A 23,706-nucleotide genomic window follows, 5' to 3' on the forward strand; every position below is an offset into this window, starting at 1 on the left:
GCAATGGCAAAGGCTTTGGCTAGAGCCCTGAGTCCCTTTTAATTAAGAGCTGGAGATTCCTGTACAGTGTGCTCATTGTTTGCTTTATCAGTGTAAGTCTGAAGGCTGATACTCAGGGTGGTGAGTAGGCAGGCAGGCTTTACTTTCCCAGTCAAGGGCCATCCCATAACCCTAGTAGGTAACATGGGCTACTTCACTTGGCTCATGCTCCTCAGGTCGCTGAAGCCTCAGTGGACATTTGTAGGAGGGTCAGATATGCCCCACGATGCCATTTCTTCTAGTCATTTACTGTGCTCATATGGTCCCTTCTGTGCTAAAGACAAAAGACAGCTGAAGGAAGCTTGAACTGTTAAGTCCCTTACACAAGGTAGGAAGTGTTGGGGTATTTTTACACGGTTTTATAGGGTTACATGCCAGTTTACTACAGCACCTCAGCAAAAATGGCAGAAGCTCTCTTAAGTAACCTACTTGCCAGACTCTTTGGGTGACTTGGGTTTCCACATTGGCTCCGTAACTATTTAGATAGCACCCAGGTCATCAGTTATCCCAAACACCGCATTGCCCTCCCACTGGGCATTACAGCTTGCCAAGAGTAGGCTTTGCTTCCAAGCTGATTTGTCATTGTAATTGGCCATCAGTTATTATAATGATGTTACTTACTGTAACATGATAACATTGTCATTGATTGTTACATAACTGATGAAATAGGAATAAGAAAAGAAAAACCCCTGAAGAGTATCTCACTAAGCAGTGATTGTTTTGGAAAGAACTCAACTGCACCTCAGAGAAATTGGTGCAGTTAGGTGGGTGTGGAGTTAGAGCCTGTCCAGCTTACCCTTTTATTCTCAGCCCTCTGTGAGACTCCTCCCCATCAAGCCTGAGGCACAGATTGCAGTTTGAGCAATGGCTGCTCAGCACCTCACAGCCCAGAGCCTTCTCTTATAACCCTTTCTTCTGAAGAGTGCTGCCAGGAGTGGCAAGGAAGGCATGGGCCACACAGTTGCCAGGGAAACAGACCACCTGCTGTGCCCAGGCCCCAGGCCATGTTCCCCGGGATGGGCTTCAACCTCTGCCTCCACTAAACTGCTGCCCCCTAGGGAGGGGGCTTCCAGGGGTGACAGCATCAGGCTGATGTGTTCACTTTTGTGTCTAGGTGTGTTTCTTAGAATACTTGTAGAATAAGTAATTATTTTTCCCTGCCCTCTTCCTTCTCTTTCCCTTCTCATTTTTTTCTTTCCCTCTCCCTTTGTTTTGTTTCTTTCTGTATGGTCCAGGCTGTTTTCAAACTCCAGGATTCAAGGAGGCCTTTTTTTCCCCTCAACCTCTCTAGTAATAGCAGCTCTATGTAATTTTTGTTTGTTTGTTTTCCTCCTGTTTTTCTTTTCTTTTTAAAAAAATATTTAACTTTATTTTTATGTCATTGGTACAAAGGTGACAGATCCCTGGAACTGGAATTATAAACAGTTGTGAGCTGCCATGTGGGTGCTGGGAATTGAATCCTGGTCCTCTGGAAGGGCTCTTAACTGTGTCATCTCTCTAACCCACTCCTGTTTTTCAAGACAGGGTTTCTTTGTGTAATAACCCTGGCTGTCCTGGAAGTTACTCTGTAGACCAGGCTGTCCTCACACTCACTGAGATCCTCCTGCCTCTGTTTCAAGTGTTGTGTCCTACATGGAAGGAGAGAACAGAGTCTACAGATTTTCCTCTGACCTACACATATTCTCTCTCTCTCTCTCTCTCTCTCTCTCTCTCTCTCTCTCTCTCTCTCTCTCTCTCTCTCTCTCTCTCTCTCTCTCTCTCTCTCTCAATTAATAGATAAGTAAATATAATAAAGCATTTTTTTATAATAAATTATTTTTTAAAAAAGGAGGTCATGCTTTCAAGCTATTCTTTCCAGATAAAATTGGGATATCCAAATGGCAACTCTAAAGAAGATGATTTTATTTAGTTCCACAGTTTTCATTACTATAGCAATATAATTCCATTGCCATTAGGGAACATTGGGATGGCACCAGAGAGCTACTAAGTTGTGTGATCTCTACTAGCCACAATACAGCACTTGAGGTACATGTTATTATCCCCGTATGTAACATGAAAAATAAAAACCCAGAGACAAATATTGGTGTTCAAACTGAGGATCAGATAAGCAAAGCTGCTGACCACTAGCTCTTAGCCTCTACCTCAGGCTGAAAGGCTGCAGGAATCCTCAGACTGCAATCCTAGACTGCTGCTTCCCTTAACGTGGCTGGAGAATAAATCTCTTAATGTGCAGCCTGAGACACTGGGCTCCTGTCTTTTACACACCTGTCTCGGGCTGGGATTAAGGTGTGAGCTCTAATTCTCTTTTAGACTGATTCACTCTTATGTAGGCCAGGGTGGCCTTGAACTCAGAGAGATCCATCTGCCTCTGTCTCATGAGTCCTGGAATTAAAGGTGTGTGCCATCGCTGCCCAGCTTTTAGAGCTAACTAATATGACTGGCTTTGCATCCCAAATCCAAAGGCAAGCCTTATTAAATCATAGCTGATATATCACCACATCCATTTTACTGATGAAGAGGCCCACAGTCCCCTAATGAAACCCTGGTTCCTAAGAGCCTTCTTACTAAGCACCCAGTCTCAGTCATTGCAGGTCAGTTAGGGATGTCAAAATTGACTCAGGCCTTTGCTTTTTGAGAAAGAAAAAAGCAATTATTTAGCAGGTGGACCGAGTGGCCTGAAGACATAATAACTTTATATATTAAAATTTATATATTATATATAATAACTTTATGTCTTCAGTCCCTGAAACCGGTCCCAATTCCCACATGCTTTTTCTATGTTAGATTTGGGGGTTCAAGCCATCTATTGTTGAGGTAACACTGAAATTGTTATTTGAATTCATGTCAGTCAGTTTCCTCAGGCTTTTTTTTTTTAATTAGAAAAGCATTTTTATAGACTCATTGTGTGTGGAACTGATTTCAGATGCCGACTTGGGTCGCTGTCTCACCGCCGACGGGCGTTACCTGTACACCACCAACTCAGCTGGAAGAGGAGTAAGCAAGCTGGGCTCTGGATTGCATGGCACTCTCAGGTCAGTTGTGGGGCTTTCCCAGTGTGCTAGGGTCATGATCCTCTTCTAGTGACCAAGTAGCAAGTCTGAGCTTACAGACAGGCCCTGTCTCCTCAGCTCTTGCTCTATAGGAGTGCTCTAGCTTTGCTGTGACTGAGGTGCTTGGTCACATAGCCAAAAAGTCCTCTTAGGTGTCAGCATTTTTTTTAACAATGGTCTTGTTTGTGTTATTTTTAATGAAGACTTACATTATTTTATGTGCATGAATGTTTTGCCTGCATCTAAGCATGTATATGCACACATGTGAGCTTGGTGTCTGTGGAGGTCAAATCCTCTGGATGATTGTGAACTGCCATGTGGCTGCTAGGACTTGAACCCAGGTTCTCAGAAGAACAAAAAATGCTCTTAACTGCCAAGCCACCTCTCTAGCACAAGACTTTTATTTTTAATATTGCGCGTGCATGTGTGCGTGCGTGCGTGCGTGCGTGCGTGCGTGCGTGCGTGCGTGTGTGTGTGTGTGTGTGTGTGTGTGTGTGTGGTGTTATGTCCCTGGAGCTGGTAGTTGTTAGCTGCCTTATGGATGCTAGGAACTAAGCTCAGGTCCTTTGCAGGGGCAGGAAGCACTCTTAACTGCTGAGCCTCCTTCCCTCTTTCCCTCCCTCCCCTCCTTCCCTTCCCCTACCTCCTTCCCTTCCCCTTCCTCTGCTTCCCTCCCTCCTTCTCCCTCCCTCCCTCCCTCCCTCCCTCCCTCCCTCCCTCCCTCCCTCCCTCCCTCCCTCCCTCTCTCCCTCTCTCCCTCTGTGTGTGTGTGTATTTCATGTGCATTAGTGTTTTGCCATGGGTATTGGGTCCTCTGGATTTCTGGAACTGGAATTACAGTTGTGAGATGCCACATGGGTACTGGAAATTGAACCTGGGTCTCCTGGAATAACAGTCAGTGCTCTTAATCACTAAACCATCTATCCAGCCTTCTGACTTTCTTTTAGCTATTCTGTGTTTTGTTTTGTTTTTTTAAGACATGGTCTTATTGCCGGGCTTGGTGGCGCACGCCTTTAATCCCAGCACTTGGGAGGCAGAGGCAGGCAGATCTCTGTGAGTTCGAGGACAGCCTGGTCTACAAAGTGAGTTCCAGGACAGCCTCCAAAGCTACAGAGAAACCCTGTCTCAAAAAAAAAAAAAAAAAAAAAAAAAAAAAGACATGGTCTTATTATAGCACAGGTGGACTTCAAACTGCTTATGTAGCCAAGGATAACCCTGAATTCATAATCACTTCCTGATTTCTGTGATTATAGTCTAAAGGTTTTTGGTTTTTTTAAAATACAATAATGTCATGACTTCTTGTTGATAAATGGACACCATTAAATCATTTTTGTACTTGGATTTGACATTAAAGGTGACTTTCAGTTGAAATAAAGTTTTGTGAATTCTGTGAAAGCATTGTTAAGATGTTTTTAGTTGAGATATATTTAGTCAGTCAGACCCTTTGATTTTTTTTCTCCTGCCTTCATTATGGAAATTAAATGTTTGCTGTAATTTGTCAGTTCTGGTGTTAATATAAACTTGCTCCTTCTTTCTTAGCTATTTTGTCTAGTTAGTTATTTAAAAGAATTAGGTCAGAAATGTTTGTATTTGTGTAGACCCGTGTAGGGCTGCAGATACAGCCTGAGATTTCACCAGTGTCTCTTGTCTTGCAGAGGGTTTGTGTACTGCCGTAATGAGGAGCTGGAACCAGGATGGGTGGCGTATGGCAGTGGCCACCTCCTCCATCGTCCTGTGTCTTTTGACAATAAACCTCACTCCCTTTTCCAGGTCCTAGACCAGAATACCCTGCAGGTGAGTAGCAGAGCACTATGTAGTCTGTACTTTGGAAGCAGAAGTATACCAGTCAGTACCTAAACACACACACACGTAGAATTCAGCCCCTTCCTATTGATATCTTTTGGACTTTTCCTGGAGATTTGACTGATATGCTTTTTAATTTGTCTTAACATTTATTTGTTCATTATCTATTTCTATTTGAATGAATGTACTCATTTAAAACTTTAATATTTTTTAATTGTATTATTACATTTAATTATTCATTCACTTTTGGGGGAAGACACTTGCTTCTGGGAGTCCATCTTTTCCTTCCATCCTGTGTGTCCTGGGGATGAAACTCAGGTAGTCAGACTTGGTACCAAGTGGCTTTAGTCACAGGGCCAGTTTGCCATCTTGTCCATGGATGTATTCTTCAGATTTTGAAATTTATTTGTGTGTGTGTGTGTGTGTGTGTGTGTGTGTCTGTGTCTGTGTATGTATATATGTGTGTGTGTTTGTGTCTGTGGTATGTGTGTGTGTGTGTCTGTGTGTCTGTGTATGCATATATGTGTTTGTGTTTGTGTCTGTGGTATGTGTGTGTGTGTCTGTGTGAATGTATACCCTGTGAGTGCAGGTGTCTATGGAGGCCTAAAGAGGACATCATATCTCCTGGAACTGGAGGTCCAGGTGGTTTTGGACAACCCAGCATGGCAGCTATATGAGTGTTGTCTGTTCATGCCTTAGTCATCTGTCAGATTAAAGAGGGTTGGTTCTCTTCCTCTCTGGATCCTGAAGCTCAAACTCAGATGGCTTGGGTTATGCTCTCTGAACCACCTGCTCAAACCAGGTTTTTAGCGCCAGCTGACCTCAGCCTCCCTGTGTAGCTGAGGATGACTGAACTCCTGAGCCTCCTGCTGGGAACATAGACATGTGACACCATGCCAGCCAGTAAGCATGGTTTACTTTTGTTCTTTGGATCTTGCTATGTATCTAACGAGACCACTGACTGAACCAAAGAAATGTGTGACTGAAAACTGTCTTAACTGTGCCCTTGAGGCAGTAGCCTACTCTAGTGACTTTTGGGGTTCTTTAGCTTTTTTATTCTTCTCTTCTCTTCTCTTCTCTTCTCTTCTTCTTCTCTTCTGTATTTGTTTGTTTTTCCAAGACAGGGTTTCTCTGTATAACAGCTCTGGCTGTCCTGGAAGTAACTCTGTAGATCAGGCTGACCTTGAACTCAGGAAGATCTACCTGTCTCTGCCTCCTGAGTGCTGGGATTAAAGATGTGTAACGTCAATGCCCAGTTGTGTTGTTATGTTTTTTTTTTCATGGACATAAATAACATTCTTATTCTTAGGAGAAACCTAATGAACTTTCCTTTTGAATTTCAAAATGCCAATGAGCTGTCACATCATATTAGGATTTCTTTATCCTATGCCAAGTGTAATGGCTCACACCTTTAATCCCAGCACTCAGTAGGCAGAGGCAGGCAGTTCTCTTGTGATTTCAAAAGTCAACTTGGTCTATAGAGTGAGTTCCTAGACAGCCAGAGCTACATAGTGAGACCCTGTCTTGAAAAAACAAAACAAGAGCTGGAGAGATGGCTCAGAGGTTAAGAGCACTGGCTGCTCTTCTAGAGGTCCTGAGTTCAATTCCCAGCAACCACCTGGTGGCTCACAACCATCTATGATAAGATCTGGTGCTATCTTCTGGTGTGCAGGCACACTTGCAGGCAGAACACTGTATACATAGTAGATACATCTTAAAAACAAACAAACTAAATCTCTTGTAGATCAGACTGGTCTCCAACTCACAGAGATCCGCCTGCCTCTGCCTCTCGAGTGCTGGGATTAAAGGTGTGCGCCACCACCGCTGGTAACAAATGGAATCTCTGCATCCCTCTAATGAAGGCCTCTCTTTCCTGTCCAGGTGTGCCAGACAGTTCCCATGCCAGTCAGCCCCCTCCCCGCAGGCAGTACCATGAGTACCGTGCACCTCTCTTCAGATGGCACTTACTTCTACTGGATCTGGTCTCCTGCCAGTCTGAATGAGAAAACCCCAAAGGGACATTCTGTCTTCATGGACATTTTTGAACTTGTGGTGAGTTTTATCTCTCATTTTGTATCATTTCAGAGAATATTTCTTGCTTTCTTTTCAGGCCCATAGACAAAGAGCCTGCAACCCTAATAGTACCCAGTGTGCTCAGTTTCCTCAGCACTGGTTTTCCTCTTGCATGCATTGGAGACTTCTGGTTTAGGGCTATGTGGGATCAGTGGATCCTGACTTTCTGAAGAGTAATCTGGCAAAGGGGGAGGTAACATTACTATATGCATTTCAGGAGGGTCTTAGCAGAAATGCTGTGGGCATAACTGAAGTAGCAATAACAGCCCCCTGGGCAGAAATGACCACTTAGGATGACAGAATTGGAGCTTTGAGAAGGTATTGGATGACAGCTGAACACTCACTGTGAGCCAGTAGTATTCTACCCTGTGGGTGGGAACATGGTCAGGGTATCCAGGGCTCCTGATCAAGTGAAGCTTGAGTTCTGGCTGCAGGCGGTTGAGTAGATTGGGGTGGTGGTCATGGATAAACAAAAGATTACTCATAAAGAACTAAAAAAAAGTGATCATTTTAGGCAGTGAGAGAACCAGTGTAGTTTGCCAGATAAAGAACGTGGGAACGTCAGGTGTGATGATGCCTCAGAAGGCTGGGAAGGTTGGGGTAAGGAGGATCATGTATGTGAGGCCCAGCCTTTGTGCTACATAATGAGCTTAAGGATGACTTGTCCTACACAGCAAGGCCGTGTTTAAAAAAGGAAGAAAGAAAACGGGCCTGGAGTGATGGCTCAGTGGTTAAGAGCACTGGCTGTTCTTCCAAGTCGTTAAAGCGTTTGGTTTCCTGCTGGAGTCCAGCTCCAGCAGGTCAGACATACTGGAGAGGGTTGGCAACTGAATGGATACACAGGAGATTTTATCTGAGGGAGCAAAATTTTATTCCTTGTCTTTGTCTTTAATCCTTTTTATACCACCTAAGACAGAAATTTCCACACAAATTATATATTTTCCCCAAAAAATTAAAATCTTTACACAAGAGGAAATCACATTATCATCACAAATTACATATTTTCTTAGAAGCCCACATGTAGTTAAACATTTCATCTTTATCCCAAGGCAATGATTCTTTTTTTTTTTTTTTTTTTTTTTCAAGACAGGGTTTCTCTGTAATGTTTTGGAGGCTGTCCTGGAACTAGCTCTGTAGACCAGGCTGGCCTCGAATTCACAGAGATCCACCTGCCTCTGCCTCCCGAGTGCTGGGATTAAAGGCGTGCACCACCAACGCCTGGCTTTAAAGCAAGCCAAGTGTATTTCAGCCAGTTTGTATTTATTGGCAGGCAGTAGTTGCAGTTACCATGAAGGAATATTTTACCCTTAATTTTATTCTTCAAAATGGTACTCAAGTGGTCTAGCTAACCAATCTGTTTTTCTTTTTCTTTTTTTATAATTTATTATTTTGATTTCATGTGCATTCATGTATATCTGTGTAAAGGTATCAGATCACCTGCAACTGGAGTTACAGACAGTTGTGAGTTCCCATGTGGGTGCTGGGAATTGAACCCTGGTCCTCTGGAAGAGCCGCCAATGCTCTTAACCACTGAGCCATCTCTCCAGCCCCCTGTTTTTCATTTTCATTTAATTACCTTTCACAACTTTGTTTTTTCAGAGTACATCCCGAAACCTGTGATTAAATCTGTAAGCTATATGACCAAGGAACTCAGACCTAACCTTGTATATAGGGACATAATTGCCTTATTTGATCATCGGCCTGTTTTTCCACAGGCACAATTCATGGGTCTATCTATAATACATGATACTTCCTCCTTGTTTTCATTTTCCATCCTTGGCAAGTCTCACATCTAGCAAAAAGGATGGTATCTTTTATTTCTTTCTGTATCTCTCATTGTGGCAATTGTCAGAGCAACCTAAACCATTTCCCTGCTCATCTTCACTAACTGTCTTAACCACCTGTGTCTTTATATATCATTGATCTAACTAAGCATCATTGCTCTATACAAATCATCTTCATTATGATCTGCAAGTAAATTGCCCAGTGAGGAGTAGGATTTTCCTATGAAACAATGACACTATATTAGATAGAGTGGTATTATTCTACTCAGCAATCATACATGCCAAGTACAATAGTAGCAAGCAGGAGAAGGCACACACACACACACACACACACACACACACACACACACACACACACACACACACACACACACACACACACACACACACACACGAGCTTAGCTGTGTTGACCAGTGAGCTGTACTCCATAAACAACTCCAGAACCTACATGGTAGCTCACAACCGTCTTTAACTCGAGTTTCAGGGGACCCAGTGCCCTCTTCTGGCCTCCTTGGGCACTGCACAGACATGGTGTATAGACATACATGTAAGTAAGACACTCATATTCATAAAATAAAGTGATTTTGTTTTTGTTTTGTTTCTCTTGTGTAGCCCTGGCTGTCCTGGGACTTGCTCTGTAGATCAGACTGGGCTTGAACCCAGAGATCTGCCTGTCTCTACCTGGAGTACTGGGATTAAAAGCATGAGCCACCATCACCCAGCTAAAAAAAGAGATTTCAGAATAAATGATACTAGTCTCTAAATTAATAGATATCTGACACAAGAATGGAAAATGCCTATACCATGGTACATTAATGTCAAAATTTAGATTATTTAGAATAAAGTGAGAATTCTAAGTTTCTATAAATAAAACACATGTATTCCAAATGATGAGGAATTAGGAAATGACTGGGCTATTCAGTAGGTTTCTTGATGCAAAAATATAGACGTATTTTCACAATGGACGGAAAACTGATTCCCAAAGTATGAACCAGTTGTGGAGACGACACAAAGCTGTGTTTAGGTACCTGCAATAAAAGGCCGCACCTGCCAGGGGTGATGGGACAGCTGGAACAGCCTTGCTGCAGCAGAAAGCAGATGCTGGGTAGAGGAGTCTGCTTTAGGTTAAAAGGAGACCTTTGAATCACTTGGAGGATGGTCTGACTCCAGAAAATCAGCCATGTGCTCTGTGTTGTCAGTTCTCCTCCCGAGGGACTTGGGCAATACTTGCTGAGGCATTACACAGGTCCTGCCCTAAGACTCGATCTTCCTGACTTTTTAGTACTGGATCAGGAGCTGAACCTCCATGCTTGACTTGTTCCTTTCTTCTCTCTTTCCTTTCTTTTTTGTCTTTGAGATAGGGTCTTAATGTGTAGCCCTGGCTGTCCCCAAACTTACAATAGATCTGCCTTCTTCTGCTGTCTGAGTACTGGCATTAAAGGCATGCCACTGTTCCTGGCCTTCCATCCTTTCTTAGACCTTCTTGAGATACGCACATCACACCACCACACAGGTCTTTCCCAGTCTAGGCATGGCTTACTTTTTGTTGTGAGGTAGTCACATAGCCTTCTTTGTACCTGAGCATGTAGCTGTGTGTGACGTAATTGATGTGCACTGTCAGAGAAACTGCTCATGTTCCTATGGAAAAGCAGAGTGCTTCTGTTCACCTGCTGTCCCTCCCAGCCTTGTGTGCCCATCCTTCCAGCAATCGTGAGCCACAGCTTGTTCTCAAGGCCCCATCCATCTGCTCTCGATGCTCTTCCTCATTTGGTGCATGACTTTGTACTGCAGGCGCGCAGGCTGGCTTCCCTGCCAGAGCCTGTCCCAGAACTGGAGGTGCGTAACTCAAATGATCAAGCTGTCAGGAGGATTTAACTAAATGGCTACTTGTCATGGAATACCTTCTACCATGATTAAGTGGCCATTTTAGGAAGACAGGTGTATGATCTAAGAGATCATAGGGGCCAATGAGATGGCTCTGTAAGTAAGGGAACCTGCTGCCAAACCTTAGCACTTGCATTCAATCCCCAGAACCAGTATGGTGGAGGACAGAGTCATGACACATGCATACCCACACATACACTTTGTATTAGTTAGCTGTGATAAAACACTACGACCAAAACAACCTCAGAAGGAGACACTTTTTAATTTATAGCCCAATCTTGCAGGGAAGGCAGGGCAGGAATTTAAGGCAGGTTCCTACCTGGAGGCAGGAACTGAAACAGAGCTCAGAGAAGAAGCTGCTCACTGGGTTGTTCTCCAGGGCTTGCTCAGTCTGCTTTCCTACACAGCCCAGAGCCCCTGGCCCAGGGGTGACACCACTCACTAATCCAGAAAGTTTGAGACAGGGCATGTGTGGTTGTATTTACCTTTAATCCTAGCACTCCAGGAGGCAAAGGTAGGTGACCTCTGTGAATTCAAGACCAGTCTGGCCTAATAGTGAGTTCCAAGATAGCCAGGGCTATATAGTGAGACCCTGCTTGAAAAACAAAGACAAAAAACCAGAAACACAAAAACAAAGATGTAAAAGTAAAGGAAAGAAAGAAAATGCCTACAGGCCATTGTTATGGAGGCATTTTCTTAGTTTGAGGTGCTCTCTTCCAAGATGACCTAGCTTGTGTCAGGTTGACAAAAAATTAACCAGGACATGGAGGAAGAAAAGAAAGGGAGGGAGGGAGGGAAGGAAGGAAGGAAGGAGTGGAGAGAAGGGGAGGAGGTGTGGCGGGCATCCTATATAACTGACTGTCCCAAACAAGTGACTTCTAGATGTGTCAGTATGCAGTTCTGCTGCCTGTGGGCGCAGCAGCCATTACACCTTCAGCTTCACTCAGCTGGGAGCCTTACTGGACTGTGACATTGAAAGTCCCTGGAGCAGAGCTCACATCAAGCTGCTCTGAGCCTCATGCTTACATGCAAAAGTAACATGGTGAAGTTCAGGGCAGGGGCCTCAACTGTGCAACTGTGTGGGTAACTGCAGAGATTATTCTGCCCAGGGTGTGTGTGTGGGGTGGGGGTGGGGTGGGGGATATGGGCCTCCTGAAATTCCAGACTCTTAGAATTCCAACCTTGGGGCCACAGAATAGCCTGCACTGCAGCCTGCCTGGATCCCCTCCTGGGGACTCCTTAGGCCTTGTTTGTTTTGTCCTGGAAAGTCTCCTGCTTCTGTAAATGCTGAATCTCACTGTGCACTCAGTGGCACCTTGCCTTCTTGTACTCTCTGTAAGTCCTGGGTGTTAGGAATAATGCATAATGGGTTAGGACCACAGGTAGGGGAAGTCCTGGTCCCATACTGGGACCAAAAGGTCCCAGAACGGGGGTGTGAGGTGGTGGGGGGTGGGAAAACAGACTTGTAGACGTGATTCATATTGAAAGTTTTATTGAGGGGGAGGCAAGAAAAGAGGTAAAGAGACAGAGACAGAGAGGGCAAACGAGAAGAGGGAGACAGGAAAAGTCCTGATTGCCTCATAGAGCAGGAAAAGAAGTGAGCATAAGTGGGCTGGGGTCTTTGCATCGTCCAGACTAGTAGAGATGGAATTCTGGGCCAACCAGGGTACTTACTGCCTGAGTGTATTCTGCCAGGTGACAGGGGCAGGCCAGTATAATTCCTCAATCCTTAGTGGATCTCTCCTCCTTCTCCCTAGGAGTTGATTTCCCACAAACTGACCTGGATAAGTAAACTACCCTCTTTCATCCACACAAGCTTTTTGTTGTTGTTGTTTTCCTGTGCTCCCAAAGTGCTGGATTAAAAGCATTTGCCAGCATGCCTAGCTCTTCATTTAGTTTTAAATGAGTAACTACTGTATTGCTTTGTCTGGGTAGCTGGTTGGGAACCTTTGTCTTCATGGGCTTGTGTAGGAGCATGGGAGTTAATTAAGAAAAGGGGAAGAAAACATAGATACAGCTGGTGCTAAATGCTGGGAGGAAAGAAAGTAGAGCGGTGGGAGAGGACAAGGTCTTCTGTATCTTACATGGCCAGTGGGGCCTTCCCTAACAGGCAGGGTGAGCAGTTTGCTTGGGACCAAAGGCTTTCTTGGGACATGGCACCTTGATGCTAAAATAAGAACAATCTTGGGAAACTGCAGAGAGTGGACAGTCTGCAAAGAGGGGCCAGCAAGTAACAAAGCCTGCATTTTAGAAGGCCAGTGTGGCATTCAGGAGGGGCAGGCCATGGTCATGGAGAACATGGTGACAGAGGGTCTTCATAATAGCACGGATTGTTTAAAATACATTCATTTATTGCACGGGAGGGGAAGCATTGCAAATAGAGGTCAGAGGACAGCTTGTGGGAGTTGGGTTCCTCAGGCTTGACAGCAAACGTCTTTACTGACTGAGCCATTTCACGGGTATCATGTGTTTTAGTGTAGCTAGGAAGTCAACAAAGGGCTTAAACAGGACAGGATGTGGATTTATGGTACTTTAAAAATTATTTTATTTTTAATTATGTGTCTGTATGTGAGTGCCAGTGCCCACAGAGGCTAGGGCATTAGATCCCTTGGAGCTAGAGTTACAGTCGTGAGTCACCCTAAGTAGATGGTGGGAACCAAGTGCTCTTAATTACTGAGGCATCTTTCCAGTCCTGGGATTTATTTATGGGATTTTAAAGTGATTGTTGGTTGGTGTGGGGCAAATACATTAAGTGGCAGTAGAAGGCTGGTGAGAGCTGGCCAGTGGCCTGGACTGGGAGAGAAACCCCTTGTCACTGCTAACTATAATGCTTCTCGCTCCTCCTTTTGAGGTCAGTAGCCATGAGTGTTGCTAAAACTGCAAAGGTTCACTCCTTAAAACTAATGAGTTTGTTAGGCTTCCTTACAGACTGTAGATGAGAGGTTAATTTATGGAGATGTAGGAGCTCCTCCCCAAGAGGGGGCGCTTGAAAAGCCTTTACCCAACAACAGGACTTCCTTGTAGCTGCAGAGAGGGAGCCCTTCTCCCTCAGTCTTCCCTGATCTATACATACTATTAGCCTTTCCCCAGGGCCATGCATAGTTGAGGCAGAGATGCATACAGCAGGTGTTAGGGAGGGGCTGCATATTCACGTGAGGGTCTCTGACCCTCCCCACTCCTCCATGAGTGATTATATAAAAGGTTTAACATACTCAAGGATAACCCTTTTTGCCAGGGGGTGCAGCTGAACTCCCTGAGATGATGGTTGCTTGGCTCAGAGTATAGTCAACCTAGCACTGCGATTGTACTGATTTAGTACTCATACTCATGCTTGCCCTAAACCCGTTCCTCCTGCTGCTCACTGCTGCTTTGTCATCTCTCTCGGTTTGCAGAGCACTGAGTGCAGCCAGGGGCTGTTTTACATTAGCTATTGATTTCCTCATAGGGCCAGATGGGTAATGCTTTTGAATGCCAAGCTTAATGAGATCGATTTTTGTCTTGGATGCTTTTACAGGGTTATATTTAGAGTTGTATAACATAAATAGATCATGAGGGTGGGGTAAAACAATGCAGTAAGAAGTGGGTGTGTTAAATTTTAGGCAAAAAGGGCGATTTAAGTAGAAATGCCAGAGGCAGGGGTGGGAGCAGTGAGATAAGGGGGACCCAGCTTAAGGCAGAAGCAGTAGAGAGAATGGGGCACTACCGCAGAGGCTGGAGCTGGATGTGAGGGAGGTCCTGTGGGAATGCCTCTCCAGTGCCGGGGATATTCTGGTGAGCAAGGCAGGCACTTCTCTCAGGCAGCTGGCATTCAAGGACAAGCCATGAATGAGTTTCTGTGTGGTCATTTCAGACAGATAAGGATATGCAGGAGCAAAACAGTGGAATGTGCTCCGTTGTGGATGGTGGGGAGACCGATGGGCGAGCAGGGAAGAGTGTTCTGAGTTGGTGTCTTTCTGAGGTCTGAATGATGGGATTGAGCCAGCCCCGAGATGTTCCGTAAGTGGAGATAGTGGAGCTAGGAGGCAGGAGAGGAACTCGCAGGGTAGGGTCCCTGTTGGCTCTACTTATTTATACAAAGTAAGTGCTTCACTGACAAACCAGGCAAGGGCTAAGCCATGGAGACCACAAAAGCAGAAACTCCAAAGGTCTGGGGCCAAGACCACTGCAAGGGAGTTAAGAGGAAGGTGGGTCTTTTGGTCTTTAGGCACAGAGTTAATAGGCCATACATACCTAGGAGGATAGGAAGCAGAAGGTGTGGGAGCACAGCAGCAGTTTGGGGCTCCCCAGAGAGCTCTTCCCTTATCTGTGAACACATGTGCAGCTGCCCTGGGGCTTCTGACTGCACTTCTCAGTGTGTGCTTTCTCTTGCCATTTGCTGTCAGCCTTTCCCTCTGGACCCTGGCTTTGCTTTCTGTGGGCTTCTAAAGACTTGACCCTTGGCACCATCATTCTTGTTTGCAGGGGTTGTAGCAGCAAGCCAGGCTAGCTGTCTTCTCTGGTGGGATGGGTTTCTGAGGCCCTCTGTGTCTAGGAGGCTGAGTGTGTAGGGGCATTGGTTAACACAGGTCTCCTGAGATGAATCAGTCTTTGTTTAAAAAACATACTCTGTCAAGCAGGGTGATAGTGGCACATACCTTTAATCCCAACACTGGAGAGACAGAGGCAGGTAGATCTCTGGACTATGAGGTGACACTGTTCCCAGGGCTACATAGAGAAACCCTGTCTTGAAGGAAAAAAAAAAAAACCAAACCCATATTCTTTTTTTTTAGATTTATTTATTTGTTTGCTTATTTATTATGTATACAGTATTCTGCCTGCATGTATCCCTGTAGGCCAGAAGAGGGCACCAGATCTCATTACAGATAGTTGTGAGCCACTATGTGGTTGCTGGGAATTGAACTCAGGACCTCTGGAAGAACAGTCAGTGCTCTTAACCTCTGAGCCATCTCTCCAGCCCCCAAACCCATATTCTTTCAAACACATGCACACATAAGCCCACACATGTACACATGCTGTGGTGTATGTGGAGGTCATAGGACAACTTGTAGAGATTGTTTTTTTTCCTTGTATTATGTGTGTTCCAGAATTGGAACTCAGATTATTTAATATGGCAGCAAGGGCCTTTCCCTCCTGAGCCATCTCACTGCCCAGACTGAGTCATTTGACAGTGAACCCAAGTGCAGGTGTGTGTGTGTGTGTGTGTGTGTGTGTGTGTGTGTGTGTGTGTGTGTGTGTGTGTGTGTGTGTGTGCCTTCTCTGTGTCAGTAGAGCAGGCAGTCAGGAGAAAGCCGAGGAGGAGGGGAGGGAGAAGCCAGGACCTGGGAGCCATCTCCAATGACTTGAGAGAGATGCTTCTTCTTGGGAAGTCTGCAACGGGAGAAAAAGTGAGGAAGAGAAGCTTCTGGGAAGCAATCTGAGTCTTCAGCAATGAAGGAAGCTAGGAAAGTGTTTGAAAAAAGAAAGAAGACAGAGACATGACGTGTAGATCTGTACTCCCAGCACTGGGAGGCAGAGCATCAGAGTCCAAGGCCAGCTATGGCTACATATGAACTTGAGGCCAGCCTGGGCTACATGATACCCTGTCTCAAAAAAAAGGTAAGAAAGAAAGATGGAGGGAAGTGTAGCAGGGTTTCTTGGACCTCCAGCCCCTAAATCATGACACGGAGACTTATTAATTATGAATGTTCGGCCTTATCTTATACTTGTTCCACTAGCTCTTATAACTTAAATTAACCTGTTTCTCTTCATTTATGTTTTGACTCAGGGTTTTTTTTAGCTTTCATTCTGTATGACCTTCTCCATGTCTTTCTGGCTGGCTCTGGGCATCTTTCTCTTTCTCCTTCATTCTCTCTCATTTTTTCTTGTTCTCTTTCAAGCCTAGATTGTTCCTCCTACTTATTCTCTCTGCCTATCAGCCCTGCCTATCCTGCCTAGCTATTGACCATTCAGCTTTTTACCAGACCAATCAGGTGCCTTAGTCAGGCAAAGCAACACACCTTTACATCGTTAAACAAATGTAGCATAAACATGCGATGTACCTCTACATAGTTAAAGTAATATTCTGAAACAGAGTAGGCGTATAGCCCCAAGGGGCCAGACAGTGGTGGCGCAAGCCTTTAATCCTAGCACTCAGGGAGGCAGAGAGGCAGGCAGATCTCTGTGAGTTCAAGGCTGGCCTGGTTTACAGAGAGTGTTCTATGGTGGCCAGGGCTACATAGAGAAACCCTGTCTCAAGAAGAAGAAGAAGTGGGAGGAAAAAGCCCCAAGGCAAAATGTAAATGAAGAGAAACAGGTTAATTTAAATTAAAAAAAAAAACTAGCCAGAAATTTCCAAACTAAAGCTGAGCATTCATAACTAATATTAAGTCTCTATGTCTTTATTGGGGAGCTGGTTGGTGGCCCAAAAGAAAATCTGCTACAGGGAAGGAAAGAAGACTGGGGGAAGGAAAGAAAGGTGGAGGAAAGGAAAGCATGTAGGTGGTTTGTTTGCAAGTCAGATCCACATTGTTGAGAGACTTGCTGGGTGAGAGAACCTGCAGGCCAGCTAAGGTGTACTGGAAGCTTGTGTGTGTTTAGCCAAGCTGACTTGTGCCAGGATTGCTCAGTCATGCCCAGGCAGATGGCACTACTGAGGAAAGATGGGTTAAGTCTTAGCAATTAGTTATTTTTCCAAAACACGTTAATCTCAGCAGCAAATCAAGGACTGGTTGATTTGTTTTCCTCTCACTTGTACCTGTTAAAAGGCTTATAATCAGTGAACAACTGCCTGTGGGATTCAGTATAAGGGTATTTTGCAGAATGAGTTAAGGTCAGCGGATTCACTTTGAATATGGGCTGTCATGAAGAACGACAGCTCTGAGAGTGAGCCTAGCCTTTCCTGTGTGAAGCAGCTCTCTGCAGCATGGAAGGAGTTTGCATGGAAAGATGCATTTGCTTAGGTGTCTGGAAAATGCTTTGTAAGCCTCCTGGCCACAGAAACAGTCTCAGAAGATAACTGCTGACTGGATGGAAGGAAGCATCATCTCAGGGCCTTTTTTTTTCTTTAAATATTAGGTGGAAAATGGGGTATTTGTAGCCAGCCCACTTCAGGAGCGCACAATCCTAATGAGAAAAGAGGGTGAATCTGCCAAAAGCATTAATGAGATGCTCCTGAGCAGACTGTCTCGGTACAGAGCCTCCCCGTCGGCGACACTGGCTGCCCTGACCGGCTCCACCATCTCCAACACCCTGAAGGAGGATCAAGCAGGTGCGTTTGTGTGCCTCTTCCTGACCGCCTGCATACAGCACCTCAGCACAGCACACAGATCCTACCTTCCCTGCATCTCCCTCATCAGTGACCAGCGGGTCTCGGTTGTGAGTAGAGTGTGAGCCCTGGAACAGTTCTGCTTTACTTGTAGTTGTCTCTCCGCCATCAGGGAAGATACGTAAATGCAATTAGCTTCAGCAGTACACACCTGCAGTCCTAGCACTTTGGAAGCTAAGGCGGGAGATCACGAGTGAGAGACTAGCCTGGGCTGTGTGAGATCACCCCAAACCTGAGTCAGAGCTAAAATAGGTTTGATTCTCTGCTTTAACTCTTTCACTGTTTGAAACACTAGGAAGACAAGCTCTTGTGGTGAATTCATATGAGGCTATCCAGTAGATACTTTATTGTTTATATTAGAGGTTAAGGACAAAGACTTGTTGCCACTGGCCTCTGTGGTATCAGTGTGAGTACTTTGTTAATGCTTGCCTTATCTTGGCTTAGACTATTTGAGTTCAAGGAGATACTTGCACAAAACAATTCTTTTTACCTAATGGCTCATTGTTAGGTAAGGGTATTTGTGGTTAAGGCTGATGATCTGAGTTTGATCCCTGGTTCCCATGTAAAGGTGAAAGCAGAGAACTGACTCACAGAATTTTGACCCATAAGTACACATACTCACACAGAGTAAATAAACAAATGTAAAGAAGACACCCAAAAAGTAGGCTCTTTGATGACAGGCTAAAATCTTAGTCTGTTTTTATATATACTTCCATACCCACCAAATTCTTTTCAGTATACTTAGTGAATCTGCTTTCTTCGTTTAATGAAAGAAAAAGAAAAACAGGGGCTGGAGAGATGGCTCTGACATTAAGAGCACAGGCTGCTCTTCTAGAGGTCCTGCGTTCAATTCCCAGCAACCACATGGTGGCTCACAACCATCTGTAATGAGATATAGTGCTTTCTTCTGGCCTGTAGGCAGAACACTATATACATAATAAATAAATCCTTAAAAAAAAAGAAAAAGAAAAACAACAACCTACCTCCCAGCTCTGCAAACGTTCCTCCACTGTGATCTCATTCAGCCAAGGATGGCCTTCAGCTCCTGATCCCTGTCTCTACTACCTAAGTTGAGCCCACCCATAGGAGCATACTCCAGACCCAACTGCTAGTGTGTGTATGTGTGTAGTACACTTCTGTCTTCTGACCCAAGGACAACATACATTTAGACTTTTTTTTTGAAAACTGATATCTTTAAACAAAGTGTGATTTTTAAAAAATATTTTATTTATTTATTGTGTATATAGCCTACTGCCTACTGGCCAGCAGAGGGTACCAGATTTCAATTAAGGTGGTTGTGAGCCACCATGTGGTTGCCGGGAATTGAATTCAGGACCACGGAAGAACAGTCAGTGCTTTTAACCTCTGAGCCATCTCTCCAGCCCCACAAAGTGTGATTTTTGGTGTACCTTTATATGAGTTTTGTGTTCTTTAACATGATGCGACTACACTGAAAACCCACCAGCTCTAGTCTACATGGGTCCATGAAGATTAATTAATTAATTAATTAATAACCATTCACAGACTCTGAAGCTTTGGTTCTGGAGATGGTTCAGTTGGTAAAGTTCATGCAAAGCAAGCATGAGAATCTGAATTTGCTCCCCAGAACTTAAGGGAAAAAAGGCTTCACTCTTATAGTGCTGTACTGTTGTGCTCCCAGGACTGGGGATTGGTTCTGTGTGAGTTCAAGGTTATCTTGGTCTACATAGTTAGTTCCTGGCTAGCCAAGCCTACAAGTGAGACCTTGACTCAAAACAGAAACAACAAAAGTAAAGTTGACAACTCCTTAATGATGTCACCTGAAGTTGACCTCAGGCCTCCACCCCATGAATACACACACTTGACACATACGCAATGCAAGTATGCATACTACACCAATCAGTAAATAATAAAAATAAAGATAATTTTTAAAATGTGGAGTTTTTTTCTGTGACAAACTAAGATGTGTTTTCTGCCAGTAAGTTTGTGAAAACACTTTGGTGAACATATTAGACTGCACAGTTGCTCTAGTTTTCTACTTACTCCCTTTTTGGATTTTTATTACCACAGAAACTGATGTTCTGGGTAAAAATATATGTTGTTGAGGGTGTAAGTTTTTAAAATGGAGCTGTTGAAAGTAGAAGTATTCAAAACATCTGAAAGAATAGGTTCCCTTGCTGCTCTTGCAGAAGACTGGAGTTGGATTCCTAGCACTCACATGTTGGCTTCCAGCCACCTATCACTCCAGCTCTAGGGGATCCAATGTCCTCTTCTGAGCCCTGTGGGCAAATTAAAACATGAGTTAAGAAAAGAAAGAAAGAAAGAAAGAAAGAAAGAAAGAAAGAAAGAAAGAAAGAGTAGATTCCATTTTACACATTCTTCTGATCTAAACCCCAAGAATGATCTTTCTCTCTGTTAAGACTATGAATAATTGTGTTTTGTAGCCTGTCAGCTTCCCAAAGCCCCGGTGTACTTCCTGCTGACATCTTGGTCCACTCCACTCTTCAGTGCCTGGATGCAAGGGGAGATGATGTGCATTCCATACCTCCTGACTAGAAACAATAGTTATTCTGTTGATGGTATTTTTTTTTTTTTTTTTTTGGTTTTTACGAGACAGGGTTTCTCTGTATTGTTTTGGAGGCTGTCAGTCCAGCCCGGCCTCGAACTCACAGAGATCCGCCTGCCTCTGCCTCCTGAGTGCTGGGATTAAAGGCGTATGCTACCACCACCTGGCTCTGTTGATGGTATCTTATGTCACTGACCCTCAAAGTAGAAAGAAATGTGTATATGATGGATACTGTAAGTCATGCAGGCTTAAAATTACCATGTGAGAAATGTCCTGAAAGCCCTGGGTAGCTGGAAGTTTTGGTTGATTCTGTGCCCAAAGTTCTTTGCAGTGAGTGTGACATAATAGACTTATCAAAATTTTGTTTTAAAATGGGCACTCAAGGGCCAGAGTCAGGTGGTTATCTGTGAGTTCTAGGCCAGGCAGTGATACATTGTTTCAAAAATTGTTTTATATAAAATGAAAAACAGCAGGAGCTGGGTGTGCCTTTAATCCCAGTACTCGGGATGCAGAGGCAGGCAGATGTCTGTGAGTTCCAGGCCAGCCTGGTCTAGACAGTCAGTTCCAGGAGAGCCAGAACTACAGAGAGGAACTCTGTGTCAAAAAACCAAAACAACAACAAAAACAGCTTAATTAGAGTGTCAACTCCCGGTTAAATGACAATAGGAATTCTGTTTTGAGTTTTATTCCATGTAAACATTCATTATTTCGGAAGAATTTTTAGAGTCATCAGGCATACTGAACATTGGGAACACCTTTAGGACAGTCAGGCCATCCCATAGGAGACTTGGGGTCAGCCTCTGGAGTCAGAAAATAATTCTTGCTCTCTCTCTCTGCTTAACCTTTTTATTTTCTTTTATTTCATATGATGGGTGTTTTGCCTGCATGTGTGTCTGTGCACCACCACTTGTGTGCCTAGTACCCTCAGAAGCTAGAAGAGGGATTCAGATCCCCTGGAACTGGAGTTATACTTGTGAACTGCTCTGTAGGGCTTGGGAATGGAAACTGGGTCCCCTGGAAAAGCAGCCGGTGCTCATAATCCTGGCCCATCTCTTCAGCTCCTCTTCTTTCTAATCATGGCCTATCTTTGTTTCGTGTGGACTCCCTTATTATATCTAATTCTGACTTGGTAATCAGATTCACCAGAATGCAATACTTTACCAAGCATTTTTATTCCCTTTTCCAGCAAATACTAGCTGTGGCCTTCCTCTGAAAATGCTGCGGAAGACACCCATGTACACTTGTGGCACGTACTTGGTGATGCTAGTCCCACCTCCAGGGGGGTCAGGCAGCTCTGCCACTCGCTCTCTTTTTGGTGGAACAAGTGGTCTGTCATCTTTAAAAAGTAAGTAAATTTTATTTGGAATGCTCTTCCCGATGTATCTTTGAATTAGTTACTTTTTTTGTTGCTATGATAACACACCATGACCAAAGGCAACTTAAGAAAAGAGTTTTATTTTGATACTGTTCCAGAGGAATAAGGGTCTGTCATAGCAGAGCAAAAAGCTGAAAAAAAAATCACTTTTTTTTCTTTCCTTTTTTGAGACAGAATCTCTCTACATAGCCCTGGCTGTCTTGGAACTCATTTTGTAGACCAGGCTGAACTCACAGAGATCCTCCTGCCTCTGCCTTTGAGTGCTGGGATTAAATGTGTGTGCTACCATACCCAGCACAGAAAATGCATCTTTTATAACAAGCGTGTAGGAGAGAGAAGGATCTAGAAGGTGTGAGACTTTAAAATCTGAAAGCCTGTCCCCAGTGACATATTTCCTCCCGAAGGTGGCACCTCCCTATAACTTTCCCAAACAGCATCACCAACTGAGGTGTTCAGATTCCTGAAATATAAAGCATTCTTATTTATTATTTAAACTTACTCTGTTATAGTTATTGCTCTCTGATAACACAAAATAATGATGGTCAATGAGTTACAGACTAAGGATTTGTTAGTTTATTTGGTGCTGAGGATGGCACCCAGGGCCTGTGTATGTGGCTGTTCTTACTCCTGAGCTACACCCTAGCCTTCAAACTATAACTTTTAAGCTTGTTTTATTTTTTATGCAGGGTCTTACCATGTACCCCTATCTGGTCTAGAACTACAGTAATTCACCTGTCTCTGCTTCCTGAGTTCTGGGATTAAAGGTCTCCTGGGATTTTGGATAAAACACCATGGCCAAAAGCAAGATGGGGAGGAAAAGGTTTTTTTTGTTTGTTTGTTTGTTTTGGAGGCTGTCGGTCCAGCCCGGCCTCGAACTCACAAAGATCCGCCTGCCTCTGCCTCCCAAGTGCTGGGATTAAAGGCGTGCACCACCACCACCCAGCAGGAGAGGGTTTATTTAGCTTATATTTCTACCTCTCAGTCCATCACTGAAGGAAGTCAGAGCAGGAACTCAAGCAGGGCAGGAAATTGGAGGCAGGAGCTGATGCAGAGGCCCTGGAGGGGTGCTACTTACTGGCTTGCTCCTCATGGCTTGCCTAGCCTGCTTTCTTATAGAACCCAGGATCCCCACCCAGGGATGGCCCCACCCACAATGGGCTGTGTCCTCCCCCATCAATCACTATTTAAGAAAATGCTCCACTGACTGGCCTATATCCCAGTCTTACCGAGGCATTTTCTCAATTGAGGTTCCCTTCTCCTGGGTGGCTTTAAAGTGTGTCAAGTTGACATAAAGCTATCCAACACAGCCCCTTATATCATCTCTGCTTTGCAAGTGATGAACCTGAGAGGCTAATGACTTTCCCATGCCATTCAGATGCGGTAGAGCTGGAATTCACCCCTAAACACCCAAAGCTGGGAAGGACAGCAACCTCAAACGATTCCCAACAAGCTGCCATCTTGTGATGCCACCCATGATTTTACACTTTGTCTTTTGACCTTCTAAAGTAGAAAAACACCTTCATGTCAATGTTGCTGTTTTAAATTCACTTTCAAAAATATAGTTCAATGTTAAGTTTATGAAGACAATAGACAACAACAACAGAGGTATTTTCACAAGAAGTCAGGATCGGAGCCTATAATGGCAACTTTAAAGAGTAGACTTCAGGATCATTAAACAGCTATCTGTTTCCACAGTCCTGGCCTCCAGCTTGGTGTATAACATTTCAGATGGTCAGTTCACAAGTCGTGCAGATCTTATAGATGCTGCTGGAAGCTCACTGGGACGTGGTGCTCTTGTACCAGGATTGGGTAAGACACAAATTACACCTATTTCCTTGGAAGATTCAGC

General features: G+C 44.3%; 1 protein-coding gene across 8 annotated transcripts in view; it reads left to right on the top strand.

Moving 5' to 3' along the window:
- Hectd4 (HECT domain E3 ubiquitin protein ligase 4) overlaps positions 1–23,706 on the top strand; it is a 155,786-nt gene that overhangs the window by 38,058 nt on the left and 94,022 nt on the right. For all 8 annotated transcript variants that reach the window (XM_040731260.1, XM_040731261.1, XM_040731259.1 and 5 more), the window contains exons 5-10: positions 2,963–3,071; positions 4,745–4,883; positions 6,774–6,944; positions 17,688–17,880; positions 21,669–21,827; positions 23,553–23,666. In XM_040731260.1, coding sequence (XP_040587194.1) covers positions 2,963–3,071; positions 4,745–4,883; positions 6,774–6,944; positions 17,688–17,880; positions 21,669–21,827; positions 23,553–23,666 — 885 coding nt within the window. The remainder of the gene's footprint in view (positions 1–2,962; positions 3,072–4,744; positions 4,884–6,773; positions 6,945–17,687; positions 17,881–21,668; positions 21,828–23,552; positions 23,667–23,706) is intronic.

The sequence above is a fragment of the Mesocricetus auratus genome, unplaced genomic scaffold (assembly GCF_017639785.1).
Source record: "Mesocricetus auratus isolate SY011 unplaced genomic scaffold, BCM_Maur_2.0 Super-Scaffold_100025, whole genome shotgun sequence".
In the NCBI taxonomy this organism is placed as follows: Eukaryota; Metazoa; Chordata; class Mammalia; order Rodentia; family Cricetidae; genus Mesocricetus; species Mesocricetus auratus.